Below are 14,437 nucleotides of genomic sequence, written 5' to 3' on the forward strand. Positions count from 1 at the left end.
AAATAGAACTACCCTACAACCCAGCAATTGCACTACTAGGCATTTATCCAAGGGATACAGGTGTGCTGTTTTGAAGCGACACATGCACCCCCATGTTTATAGCAGCACTATCAACAGTAGCCAAAGTATGGAAAGAGCCCGAAAGTCCACCGATGGATGAATGAATGGATAAAGAAGATGTGGTGGGTGTATATCTATCTATCTATCTATCTATCTATCTATCTATCTACAATGGAGTATTACTCGGCAATCAAAAAGAATGAAATCTTGCCATTTGCAACTGCGCGAATGGAACTGGAGGGTATTATGCTAAGTGAGATTAGTTAGAGAAAGACAAATATCGTATGACTTCACTCATATGAGGACTTTAAGAGACAAAACACATGAACATAAGGGAAGGGAAACAAAAATAATGTAAAAACAGGGAGGGGACAAAACATAAGAGACTCTTAAATATGGAGAACAAACAGAGGGTTACTGGAGGGGTTGTGGGAGGGGGGATGGGCTAAATGGGTGAGGGGCACTAAGGAATCTACACCTGAAATCATTGTTGCACTAGATGCTAACTAATTTGGATGTAAATTATAAAAATAAAATGAAAATGAAAAAAAGTGGAATGAATATCCTACTCATATCCAAGATATTTTCCATTACATCATACAGACTGTTGTTTTAAAAGAAAAAAAAACCCTCAATCTTATCATTCTACAAATAAATTTCTAGTTTAATTTAAAAAATAAAAATAAACAAAATAAATTAAGAAGCACATCTCTGGGGCACCTGGATGGCTCAGCAGGTGAAGCATGAGACTCTTGATCTCGGGGTTGTGAGTTCGAGCCCCACATTGAGCATAGAGACTGCTTTACAAAAGGGATAAAAATAAAAACTCCAACAAAAACCACATCTCGGGTCTCAACCCTCATCATAGGGTTGCTCATCATAGGGTGCTCATCACCCCTATGCCCCTGAAGCCAGAGGACAGAAGAGATGTCAGTCATCACGTTGACCATCCCTGCTTGGTCCAGATTTTACAAGCATTCTCAAATCGTCTTCCCTCCATCACTCATCTGAGGCCCAGACTGTATCTTCTGTTTCCTCGGTGACAAGTCACTTCATGTCCGGCCTCAGTATGCCCATCAGGAAATGGGTATAAAAACCACACCTGAGCCTGAGGGCTCCTGGGTCTTCAATACAGGTTAATTTCTTCCCGGGATAACTTTCCCTCAACCTGCCTCTTAGCAACCTTCCACTCAGCACAGGCTTTGGGGTGCGCAGAAACGGGGGACAAGCAGCTCAGAAGGTCTGGGGTTTAAATGCTCATTCTGCCCCTGCTATCTATGTGGCTGTGGATAATCCAGACGGCAACGAGGGACTAGGTATGTGAAGTGGTGAGCCCAGGGCCCGGCTCATAGGAGAGTAGTTGCTGTCATTATTTCCCTCCAAACCGTCCATTTGCCACACAAAGAAACTGAGACCTGAAGAGTTTATGGAAATGACTCTGACCGCTAAAATCTCTGACCCCGGCAGACAGGGGGGCTGCGTTGGCCCGTCCAAGTCTCGAGGCAAATGGCAGGGAGCCATAGGGAGCAATCCCCACTGGCACGATGCCTATACTGTCTCATGGGGTCCCCCCAAGCTGCCACGGGGTACGAGCTGATGTTCTGACTGCTTCACAGGAGAGAGGCGGAGGCTCGGAGAGGGTAAGGGACTCGCTGGGAGTCACAAAGCGAGGGAGCGATGTCGATCTGACTGACCCCAGAGGTAGGGCTCCTGACCCCTGTGCCAGATCTCAGAGCAGCTGCCAGTGACGGGGCACTTATCTCAAAAACTTGCACCCGCCTACCCCTACAGAGGAGCCAAACTAGGGCCCTCCCGTGCCCCACCCCTCCCCCAGGCTCTCTTTTCTCTTCCACTTTGCTCTACCTGCCTCCTAAGGGTCTTCAGGGCTGTTTGCTCTCAGCCTGTCCATCTGCAGAAGGGAGCGGACTACCCCCGCAGTGGTGCAAAGGGATGCGAGGAACAAAAACGGTCAGTGGCCCAGATAATCCTGTGCTCTGTGCTCCTGACTCCAGAGCCCAGCTGGAGAACCCGAGGCACCTAGAGCAGAGCAGACCCTCCCCGGGAAGCCACCAGCTTGCGGACGAAGCTGCTTCAGAGCGCGTTCCCTCCAGTCCTTACCATCACTATTGCTAATAACGACATCAATCAGGTTGACCACGTTTCACACCATTACTCCCAGCTCAGCAGGAAGCTACGTATTTTCCCCCTCATGCACCACCTTCCAGAAAGAAGAGCTTTCCAGAAGGGACGAGCAGGCAGCGTTTCTCTAAATACCTACTATGTGCACGGCACCTGGCTAACCCCTTTTCTACAACCCTGCAAGGTGGGGGTGGGGGGGACTCTTTCTCTTTGAGGGAGGAAGAAACTAAAGCCCAGAGGAGTGAATGCAGGTGTCCAAGGTCACCCAGGGCTGGGACGGAGAACAACCGTGGCAGTGATGTATCACTGAGCACTCAATGGCTCACCGTGCCAGGCACGTGCACGATCCCACTGAAATATTACCATGTTCAGATGAGGAAACTGAGGCTTGAGGCAGTGAAGAGACCGGTCTGAGGGCACACACTGCATAAACAGGAGCGGCCGACGGGTGCAGGCGGAGAGGGTGGCTCTCCGCTCGGGCAGGAGAGTGCACCCATCCTGGTCCTGCCACTGGCTAGCTTAGAGACCTCGGGCGAACTTCGTCACCTTCCTGAGCCTCAGTTTCCTCATCTGAAATAGGGGATAGCGAGAACATCCATCCCACTGTGTGGAATAACGGTAAGGATAAAGACAGTAGGCAAAAAAAAAAAAAAAGCTAACGTTTATCGATCATTTAACATGCACCAGGCACTTTGCCAAACACTCTACATATGTAAGCTCATTTGGTTAAATGAGGTAATGCATATAAAGTGCTTAGCACAGGACTCCAGAAATGGGAGCGATAATGATGATGAAGAAGAAACTGATGAGGATTCCCTTGGGCAAATCTCCTTGGTTCATCTTACAGGAAGAACAGAGTGGCCTGTAAGGTCTCAGGAAGGAGGCGGACCTGGAAAGAAGGGCAGGGGTTGGACAGGGGGAAGGAAAGGAGACACACGTAACATTCAGGGAGTGAACAGCATTTAAAAGGTCAAGACGACACACTAAGTAGGAGCACGTGGGTGGCTCAGTCGGTTGAGCATCTGACTCTTGATTTTCGCTCAGGGCATGATCTCAGGGTTCATGGGTTCACCGGGGCTCTGTGCTGACAGCTAGGAGCCTGCTTGAGATTCTCTCTCTCTCCCACTCTCTCTCTCTCTGCCCTTCCCCCGCTCATGCATGCTTTCTCTCTCTCAAAATAAGTAAATAAACATTAAACAAAAAAAAAAGAAAAGATGATACACTGAGTAGAACTCGGGAAAGGAAGGGACCCAAGACGTTCTGCAGAATGGCACCGGACGGAGACGCCCTGAAACCTCCAGGGCCAGCTGGACGTGGTCCCACAGTCCCCGATGGATAGAACTGGCAGGACCCCAGAGACACAGACCAGGGGTGTTTCCCATTTTACAGATGGAAGAAACCAAAGCTTGCGGTGGGAAAAAGACTTGTCGGAGTTTACAGGATGTCAGTGGCAGAACTGTACTTGAATCCAAGCCTTCTGTCAGCTCAGCACCCAGCTACCTGCTGCTTCCCACAAAGGAAGACTGCAGGGCGAGGGGGACCTGGATGCATTTGGGCCACAATTCCAGGAAAGCGCCCCATGGTATATATCATTATGATGACAGGAAGAAGCTATAGTGGATTGAATGCTCACTCTGTGCCTGGCACAATGCTAAGTTCGTCATATGCATTTACCCCTCACAACAACCCCAAGAATTCAGAACGGTTTATATTATCTCTTTTTCACAGGGGACAACATTGTGGCTCAGAGAGGGTAAGCAACTTGCCTAAGACCACACGGCTAGGAAGTGACAAAGCCAGGACTCGAACCCAGGCCTGTCCTATCAAACTCCCCAGCCCTGTCCCTACACTTGTCCCTCTGAATGGTACAGCTCCCACTTGCCCCTCCTACCCTCCAGTAAACACTCACCCCTACTCCCTCACCCAAAGCCAGTCTATCCCAACTACAGAAGAGGGTTCAGAGCTAGCCTGTTTCATCATAACGATCAAACCCCGTCCAAAAGAGAACTGACAGCTCGTCTTCTAAAGTTTTCAGCTGCGAAACATTTAACAGCCTTTTCCTTCTCGGCCCCTTTCCACCGGGTGAGAAAACAGGCTCCCTTCTCTCTGGGATGATGTCAGGCTGGTGGATTCCAGCATCCAGGAGTACATGACAGAAGCTGCTACGCAGCAGAGGCTCCTGGGAGTTAGTGACAGCTGAAGGGACCCGCTCTGCAATCCGCCCAGACAGAACAGAGGCAAGAGATCGATTTCCAAGTCCCTTCTTGGAGCACGCCCTCCCCCCACATTATCTCACGTAATTCCCATAAGTTGTCCGAAGCCACCCAGCCAAGATGTATTAGAGTCAGAATCCGACCCAGGTCTCGCCTACTTCCAGAGTCCCTATGCTGGCAAACTCTCTGAGCAGAAGGGTGGGGTTAGCTTAGCTGGGGAGAGTTCTGGAGGCTGAGAGTAGTAAGGACAAAGAACCCCTGATCGCTCTGGGCCAGAAGTACTTATTTTATAATTAAGAAGGCAACAGAGAATGCTGGTCACCTGCCTGGCTTCAAAGCCTGGCGCTTAGCTGTAGAACTTTGGGCAGGTTACTTGACGGGATATGAGGATTAAATTAGTAAATACGTGGAAAAGGGCTTACAAGAGCACCCAACATCCTAGTAAATGCTCCCCAAAGCTAACCACTGTCGGCAGCAGCAGAGAACGAGCACGGGGCAGACTAACAACAGTGCCTACCTTTGGGGTGTGGGACAGGCATGGAGGCGAATGTACGTTTAAGTTCTGCCGTTTGACTGTGGACGGGTTCATTTTTACAATATGTATGTAACTTTTTTTAAGCATGAAAAAAGTCCTAGTTTAAAAGTTAAAAATTAACACACAGGAAAAAAAAACCAAACAAACCTCCGAAAAGTTTTTTTATATTCCTCCAAGTAGATAAGGGTGTTTCTACTGTGAGCCAGGCGTTGCCAGATACCTGATTCATTAATTTATTTTACAAATATTAATGGAGTGCCAGGCACTGTTCCAGCTGCTGGGGATTTAGTCGGGAACAAAACAGATAATCTCTGCCCTTCTGGAGTTTCCACTCTACCTGATTTTAATTAATCCCCCACCCCCACCCCGCCCCCCGCAACCCTCAAGGATGGGCAATTTCCAGACAGGCAGACCAAAGCAGCCTGGCGAAGGGAAGTCGCTTGCCCTGCATCCCACAGCTGGGAGCAGGGCTACTACCCTCAGGGCCTGGCTGTTTCTACCACTGCCCAAGAGAGCAAGTCTGTGGCTGGCAAGTTTGGGGCTGGCGTCCCCAAGAGGAGAGAAGCAAGATGAATGAGGAGGTCTGCACATCCAGACTCAACGCGTCACTCGGCGCTATTGTGTGCACCTGTGCTGGAGGAGCCACCGGTGGGCGCAGGCAACCGTGGAGACGAGGCTGTGGAGTTAGGCACCAGTGAGGCTCAGGTTCCCCCCACCTCACACCCAGCCCGGACTCCTGCCTGTGGAGGTCCCCACGCACCTCTGCCTAGAAGCTCAGCACAGCTTCAAAACCCCCCAGTCGCCAGGCCTGAGCTCTAGGGTTAGGCGGGAGACCCTGACCTCTCTTTAACCCGCTTCCCAACTTCACCTGCTGGAGCCTGAAGGGAAGAGCAGACCTGGTCCTCATGAGCCCCCAAATTCACTCCACTGGCCTCCCTCAGAGGAGAAGCAGGGTTGCCTAAGCTGGGGTTGGGCATGGTTTCCCCAGATGCTCCCCTCCCCACCCAGGGCACCCAGCCCCTCACTGGTGCCGGTCAAGGCAGAAGGGCTTGTCTGCGGGTCCCCACCCATGACACTCAGGTGCAACTGATGGAGAGCACCCCCCCCCCCCCCCGCCCCCAGCCGCAGTGGCCACAGCCAAAGCAAGGAGGGCAGCCAGCACCCAGTTTGTCAGACTGGCCCAGGACCTGGCAGCTCCTGGTGACTCTCCAGAGAGGCGGGTCTCCATTCCCACCCAGGCTTGCTCAGTCAGGAGGAGGGAGGCAGGCAGCTACAGCACAAAGGAGGAGTGAACGGTTCTTGGAGTCTAAGATCCCAATACGCACAGATGAACGTGGACCAGGAAAGGGTTAGAGATCTAGAGACACAGCAAGGAGAAAGCCGGAGACAAACACACACACACACACAAACACACACGGAGGAGCAGAGACTTTGTGAGCAACACTCGCGCGGGCACAGACCCGGAGGACAGGAGAGCCGCGCACTCGAATAATCTAGAGGAAAACACCCAGCAGGGACCTCAAGGGATCCAGCTCAGCAGCCCGGGACACACCCCCGGCCCCAGCGAGCCACAGTCCCACAGCAGGCCACTCGCACGGTGCCGGGCGGGCGGGGGACCGGCGCACAGGACGCACTCGGGGACTGGGGAGAGCCGGGCGAGAAGCGCACACAAAGAGCCAGCCGGGCCAGCAGGAGCAGGCTCCGCCCGTCCGCCCCGTGACTCCAGCCCACCCCCCACCCGGGACTCGCGGCAGACACACACGGAGACACACACGGGCTGTGTAGCCCACCCGCACGCCCGGGACCCGCCCCGCCGCGCCCCACCCGGCCCCGGCCGCCCGGCGCTCACCAGCTGCAGGCAGCAGAAGGCGACGAGCGTGCAGCGCCCGCTGCACTTGCCCATGGCTCCGGGGGCCGCGCGGGCCGTCCGCCGCGGCGCCCCTCTAGCTCGGCGGCCGCCGCCTCCTCCTCCGCGCCGCACGGGCTCCGCGTCCTCCCCGCTGCGCGCCCCGGGCGGCGGAGCCGGGCGCCTAGGGCCGGGCCCGGGGGCGCCGGGTCCTCAGGGCTGGGGCCGGCCGCTCGCGCCCCGAGTCCATGGTCCGTTGGCCCGCGCCGGCTCCGCCGCGCCGCGCCTCCTTTGTCTGGCCGGCCGGCCGCCAGGCGCGCCTCCTGCCCCGGGGCGGCTGGCGGGGAGCGCGGAGCGGGGAGCGCGGGCACCGAGCGCGGCGCACAGCAGCACTGCCCAGCTGGGGCAGCCGCCCGGGCGCTCGGCGGCCGCGGCTTCCCGGCCCCACCACGTGGCTCCGCCGCCGCCACCGGGAGGGAGTAAGGGAGGGGCGGGGCGGGGCGGCCTCGGGAGCAGAGGGGAGGGGGGAAGGGGTAGGGAAGTGGAGGGTGGAGGGAGAGACGGGGAGGGAGTGGAAGAGTGCAGGCTTGGGGGTGGACAGCCCTGGGTCAAAGCCGGACTTCACGGGCTGTGTGACCTTGGGCGAGTCACGTCGCCCCTCTGCGCCTCAGGTTTCTTAGCAAAGTGGGAATAACGTGTGCTTCGGAGTTGCCAAGGTGAAAAGCTCTTGTGTGAATAAAGCACTTAGCCCTGTGCCTGGCCCGCTGAGGGTGCTGGAGCACTCCTCTCTCCGCCCTGTCTGTAGGACCCACCCCCCCTCCCCCGCGGGGTTCCAGCCTTGGACCTCTCCTGTCACTCTGGTTCCCAGGTCTGCTCCTCACCCCGGCCTCCCTCCTGAGTGTCCGGTCACATTTTCGTTCTTCCCTCTTTCCTTCTACTGGCATTTACTGAGCCGGGACTGCATACACACCCCTGGGGGCGCCCGGGATCCAGAGATGAGCACTGCGGCGCTGTTCCAGAACCCATTGAGCTTCCCAGGGAACAGACAAGCTCCCAGAGGCATGTGGGTGAGCTGCCTGATGGCAGAGACAGAGGTTGGCGCAGGGGGGCTGTGGCCTGCCCCTAACCCCTAACTGAGGCTGCAGTGAGGAGGGAGTCAGCAGAAGACTGCCTTCTTCAAGACACTCTGAAAAGCACTCCAACTTCCAAACACACGCCAAATCCATGTAATCCGCCCCCCCCCCCCCCCCCCGCCTCACTCCTAACTTCTGAGTCATCTTGGTGGTTAGGATCACTCAGGTGGGAACCCCTGAGGCATCCTCTGGGCTCCTCTATATCCCATCTGATCATTCTGTGAACCGTACCTTCCAGCTAAGGTCTATGAAATACCTACTATGGGCCAGGATCTCCGCTGGGGAGAAGGGGATGCACCAGTCTCTGTGCTCAGTGAGAAAACAGTCCAATGAGGGGTTGTCATTACAAGAAACATACAAATAAATACATAATGATGGATTCTGAGGAGTGCCTTAAAGGATAATAAAGAGGAAAAGACAATAAAGAGGAAAAGAAAAAAAGGGGGGGGGCACAATCCAGGTGTGGAGACCAGGAAGGGCCTCCTTGGGGAAATGACGTTAATATTGAGAAGACAATAGGAGGGAAGGAGAGGCAGAGGAGTGGTGAACAGTGTTCTGACAGAAGGAACAGAAGGTTGCCAATTCTTCCCATAGTCTCCATTCTGGCCAGCCCTCCTGACCCGGGGGCGGGGGTGGGGGGCAGCGTGATACGGATTCAGACCCATGGTTCTGGACCCGAATAGCCAGAGGCCAGCCCCCTCTCCTCCCTGGACTACTAAAATGGGCTCTTCTCTGGTCCCCCTCCCCTAGCAATTCCTCAGCATGCTGCTTGGTATTTTAAAACACACAGGCTGCAGGCGGGCCCCTGGGTGGCTCAGTCCGTTCAGAGTTAAGCGTCCGACCTTGGCTCAGGTCATGATCTCACAGTTTGTGAGTTCAAGCCCTGCATCGGGCTCTGTGCTGATGGCTCAGAGCCTGGAGCCTGCTTCGGATTCTGTGTCTCCCTCTCTCTCTGCCTCGCCCCCACTTGTGCACACGCTCTCTCTCAAAAATAAATAAACAGAACACACACACACAGGATATTCATAGAGTTGAAAGTACATGTGCTGAGGTTTTCACTTGGAAGAATAAAATAAGGTAACAGTGGGAAATTTTTTTCAGTCATGCTTGGCGAGTAACAGCTGTGTCCAACCAGGTTCTATGACTAGACAGGCTTCCAGGAGTCTGTGAAGTCCCTGAAATAATATGCAAAGCTTCGTGCGAGCAGATGTGCCTTTTTCTGGGGAGAGGCCCCGACAGCTTTCATCAGATTCTTCAAAGAGTCTGTTTCTCACAAAAGAATAAGAACTAACCCCACGAAGCCTTGGCCCAGATGTAATGGTTCTCTAGCAGGCCCTCTCTGGGGCCTCTTCCAGATAGAGCCTCTGTCAGTTCCCCCCGAGACTCTAACAATGCAAATCGGTAATAATAACAATAATAGCGATAGCTTATTGAGCGCTTCCTCTGAGCCAGGCACTTGGCATATATCATCCCATTCAGTCCTTCTGCTGGGGCTGTGACCAGCCCTTGCCAGGCTCTCGGCTGTATCGCATCATGTTCCCAGGCCTGGCTGACTTGCTTTTAAGTCTGACCCATGGGCCAAGAGATGGCTTGTCTGACCTCAGAATTAGCCTCTGGCCCCCGGTCGTTCCATTTAGCCCAAGTCCTGCCCTGATGAATCCACGCACACACAGGCTTCGCCCATTTTGTGCTGTCTGGAGTACATCTCCTGTCCAAATTCCCAGCCCGGAGAACTTCCCATTTCGATTCTTAGCTCCACAGTCACTTCCCCTCAGAGGCCTTCCTTAACTCTCTGTCACCTGGAGCAGTGCCTCACCTTTGGGCTGGCAGTGGTCTGTGCAATACCTCCGTTAGCACTTTTACTGGGATTTGCTGTACTTTTCTGATGTCGCTGGTCTCCCCCAATAGACTGTGCGCTCTATGGGGAGTCAGCAACAGTGTCATAAATTACCTCTGCATCCCACGGGGCTGGGATCATGTCGGGAGTCAGCAAACATGTGGTAAATGAATGATCTTCCTGGCCTCAGGCTTCAGCATACTTTGTGCCCTCTTTACCACATGGAAGTTCTAAGGGGGAAGGCAATCCAATTGTAGGAACAGCCAGAAACAGCTTTGAAAGACGTCGGGTGGGGGGGGGGTGGTTAGGAGCTGGGGATGACGTCCGGAGGGGCTCGTCATAGCTGGCGGCGTGAAGGATGACTAACCCTTCAAGTAGGGAAAGACTGTGGGGCAAACAAAGCAGGATTTAGAAATAAAGGGCAGAGATGATTCAGAGCATACCCACGCTTCCTGAGTGAGGAGGCAGAGTCATGGTCAGCCCTGGAGAGAGGCCCAGGGGGAGCTGTGGAAGGCCTGGGATTTATGAGGTGCTAAGGAGTTCCTCCTTGGCCCTAAACCAAGTGGTCTGAATCTTCCACCGTGGCCCCTGTGAGGGTTGACACGGAAAGCTTCTGAGAAAGTTCGCTCCTAAGATGGACGAAATGTGAAGCCAATTAATTTCTCCTTCTTCCACGTTAGAGGCCGGGACATGCTCACCAACGATAGTTTCTGGGGTATTTTCTGACACCAACCAATTCTCCAACACCAGCCGATCGTTCAACAATTCACTTCAGGTCTGACACTAACTACCCAGAATGAGCGCAGACCCGCAGCTGAATTCAGGGTCAGTCCCCACGTGACCGCCTGCGTGTCGGATGCCTGTGGCAAGTCTGTGGTCACCCCTACTTCTGCCTGACCAGCTCTAAGTCGGGGGTGCCCGTGATCTCCTCCTTAGGTTCGATAATGTGCTTGTGAACGGCTCAGAGAACGCAGGAAGGTGTTTCACTTACCTTTACTGGTTTCTTAGAAAGGATACATAGTGAACAGCCACTTTATGCCAAAAATGGGGACAAAGACCAGATGTATTTTATATCATATCACAACAGCTAACATCTCTTAAGCATTTCTATACCAGGCACTGTTCTGGGCAATTTCTATGCAATGACTCATTAAACCTCCCAGCAAACCTTTAAGGTAGGTGCTATGATCATCATCCCCTTCTTTTTCCAGATGGGGAAACTGAGGCTCAGAGAGGTTAGATCACTTGCCCAGGATCATGTAACATAGAAATGGCAGAATCAAGATTTGAACCCAGGCAGAACCACTTTACCAACAAATTCCTATTCCATTCCTTACGCTTTCCAAACTTTTCTTTCTCTTTTAAAAACGCTTATTTATTTTGACAGAGAGAGAGAGAGAGAGAGAGAGAGAGCGAGCGCACAAGTGGGGGAAGGGAGGGACGGAGAGAGAGAGACAGTTAGTTGTGTCCGACTTCAGCTCAGGTCACGATCTCACGGCTCGTGAGTTGAGCCCCGCATCGGGCTCTGTGCTGACCGCTCGGAGCCTGGATCCCGCTTCGGATTCTGGGTCTCTCTCTCTCTGCCCCTCCCCGGCTCGTGCTCTGTCTCTCTGCCTCTCAAAAATAAACGTTAAAAAATTTTTTTAAAAAATGAATAGGCTATCCCGAGAATCCTCGGGATAATGGCTTGGGGGTTAGCACACTGTTGGCCAGTCGTCTGGCATCGAATGGCATCGTCTATTATTTCTTTCTTTCTTCTTCCTTCCTTCCTTTCTTTGAAGTAATCTCTATATACAAAGTGAGGCTCGAACTTACAACCCCAAGATCAAGAGTTGCATGCTCTACCCACTGAGCCAGTCAGGAGCCACCATTGCTTATTTTCTTGAACCTGGCTGCTTCACCCATTGCCTTCCCTCTCTGGCCCCTGATGGCACCTGAGTTTGGGACTCGTGGGCCTGTGGCCGAGGCAGAACATATAAACAGGCAGTTACTAGCAATGAACAGAGAGGCCTAGCGCCTACAAGAATGGTGGAAAGAATGGTTAACTCTGCTTGGGATTAGGTAGTGATGGAAAACTTCAGAGAAAAGGTGATGCTGACCGAAATGTAGGTTGCCAGGCCAAAAAGAAATGCAGACACAGAAGCGTCTAACAGCCAGGGGTGTTTCAGGAACTGTGAGCCCTTCCTTTCTTTAACTTCGGCACATACTTCTTCCTATTGCCTCCTTACTGCCACCTCTCCTCTCCAACCAACTCCCTTTAAAATCCCAGTTTTAGGGGCGCCTGGGTGGCGCAGTCGGTTAAGTGTCCGACTTCAGCCAGGTCACGATCTCGCGGTCCGTGAGTTCGAGCCCCGCGTCAGGCTCTGGGCTGATGGCTCGGAGCCTGTTTCCGATTCTGTGTCTCCCTCTCTCTCTGCCCCTCCCCCGTTCATGCTCTGTCTCTCTCTGTCCCAAAACAAAAAAACAAAAAAACAAAAAAAAAAACGTTTAAAAAAAAAATCCCAGTTTTAGAGCAAATCTTATTCTTTTTTTTACACTTATTTATTTTTGAGAGACAGAGAGAGAGCACAAGCAGGGGATGGGCAGAAAGAGGAGACACAGAATCCTGGAGAGGAGGCTCCAGGCTCCGAGCTGTCAGCACAGAGCCCGACACGGGGCTCGAACTCACAAACCGCGAGATCATGACCCGAGCCGAAGTCTGACGCTCAACCGACTGACCCACCCAGGTGCCCCTAGAGCAAATCTTAAAAGGAAAAAAAAAAAAAAGCTCTGATAAGAAGGAATGGTTGAGAGAAAAAGAATAGGATGGAACAGGGCAGGGTTTAGGGTCTAGGTCAGGAAAACCCTAAACAGCTCAGAGAACGTTTCGTCTCCTTGTCTGGGGCTCTGGGGTCCAGAATCCCTAGCACAGCATCTGCTGACAGCCGAGACAAATCTCCCTTTCCACTAGCCCTTGGTGGCCACATGGGCTTCCCGTTAGTTTGCCCTCAGGCCAGCTGAGCTGGGGACATTGTGAGATGGCCCCTCCAATCAGCCCCACACTTCGCTGGGCCTTCATTATACACAGGGCTTGTCTAGGGGCCACCTGGGGATAGGAAGACAGGCAGGGTTAGCTCAGGCCTCAGGCCCCCAGGCCCTGACAGGATTCCCAGTCCCCTGCTGGCTCCCCACCCCTTATCATTTTCCATAAGCTGTCACCCAGGTGGCCTTTCACAGAAAACAATTCACTGAATCCTAAAATTACCATCTTAGAGTCTGAGGCAAACGGCATCTATAATCATGGGACAGCGGAGCTGGGAAAGGGGTCCTCTAATCGCATGGCTCCTGATGCTAGTGTGCAGACCATCTGTGTCTGGATCAGGGCCCCCACACCAGCCCAGCCCAAACAACATCTCTGGAGGCAGGACCTGCTTACCGGGATTTTGAAATATACTCCCCAGGGGTTCTATGAACAGCCTGGGCCCTCTGAATCAATACAACATAAACACTTCTGTCAAATGGTCACCCAGCTTCCGCCTGCACACCTCCAGAGGGGAAGAACTCTCTATCCTTCTATCCGTGGGCAGCTCTGCTTTCTCTGTTGAGTGCAAATCTGCCTCTTAAATTCCACTTTGCCTTGGCTCTGCACTTTTGAAGCTTCCCAGAATGAGTGTTTTCTCTTGTCCAGCGTAGCCATTTGCCTTACGAAGACAGTGATCTGTCTCCCCTAGTTCCCGCAACCGTTCCTCGCGATGATCTTCTGAGAGGGTACCCAGAACTGACAGCATCCTCAGGCGTGGTCGTCCTCCTGTGCGGAGTCGCGACCTCGGCTGGCTCCCTTTCCACAGAACGAGCCCCAAATCTGCCACCCTAGCTTTTGAAACCCTTTGCAATCCGGCTCCAGTGCTTCCCAAGGTTCCTCATCTGCCTGCAACTCCCCCAGCATCCTGTTACCACTACCCCGTGCGGTGTGTCATTTTTGAACACACCTGATTTGGTGATCTGTGCTGCTGTCCCTGTTTTGTTTTTTTTTCCCCATCACCTCAACTATACTTCCCAGCTCCCAGCTCCCGCGCGCTTCTCCCCGGGTTCCAAGCCTCCTTTAAGATTCTTGGGGCGCCTGGGTGGCTTGGTCGGTTAAGTGTCCGACTTCGGCTCAGGTCATGATCTCATGGTCCGTGAGTTCAAGCCCCGCGTCGGGCTCTGTGCTGACAGCTCAGAGCCTGGAGCCTGTTTCAGATTCTGTGTCTCCCTCTGTCTCTGCCCCTCCCCTGTTCATGCTCTCTCTCTGTCTCAAAAATAAATAAACGTTAAAAAAAAAAAAATTTAAGATTCCTTAAGACTCATTTCCTCGGTAAAACTTGCTCTAACTCCAGAGCCCTTTGGTACTGCCTCTGACAGTATGGATTAGATTATACTCGAATTGCTCATTTGTTATCTGTTTCTAGAACAAGTACAGGAGAGGACACAAAGCCCAGATAAATGTGGTACATTGTCCTGGAGTGTCAATTTTACTTGGTGCTCAGTCATTGAAAACATTTATTAATGTAAAACAAACAGAGCTACATCGTGAAGCAGCACACAAAACCACATACATTTAAATAGTCAATTTCACCAGGAAAAAGGTAGGGGGACTGTTCCGAGGTAAGAGACACTAGAGACACAGAATAGCCAGATACATGAAACCTGATCGAT

The 14,437-nt window shown here is 52.9% G+C and overlaps 1 protein-coding gene across 2 annotated transcripts in view; it reads right to left on the reverse strand.

Annotated features, from left to right (window-relative positions):
• NKAIN1 (sodium/potassium transporting ATPase interacting 1) overlaps positions 1–7,238 on the reverse strand; it is a 40,248-nt gene extending 33,010 nt beyond the window's left edge. The window contains exon 1 of one of the 2 annotated variants that reach the window (XM_086716277.1): positions 6,797–7,238. In XM_086716277.1, coding sequence (XP_086572403.1) covers positions 6,797–6,850 — 54 coding nt within the window. In that variant the 5' untranslated portion in view covers positions 6,851–7,238. The remainder of the gene's footprint in view (positions 1–6,796) is intronic. The other variant, XM_086716276.1, reaches the window with a different exon arrangement.
• Between the last annotated feature and the right edge of the window lie 7,199 nt (positions 7,239–14,437).

This window comes from Puma concolor, chromosome C1 (genome assembly GCF_028749965.1).
Source record: "Puma concolor isolate L17-30 chromosome C1, mPumCon1.1.hap2, whole genome shotgun sequence".
In the NCBI taxonomy this organism is placed as follows: Eukaryota; Metazoa; Chordata; class Mammalia; order Carnivora; family Felidae; genus Puma; species Puma concolor.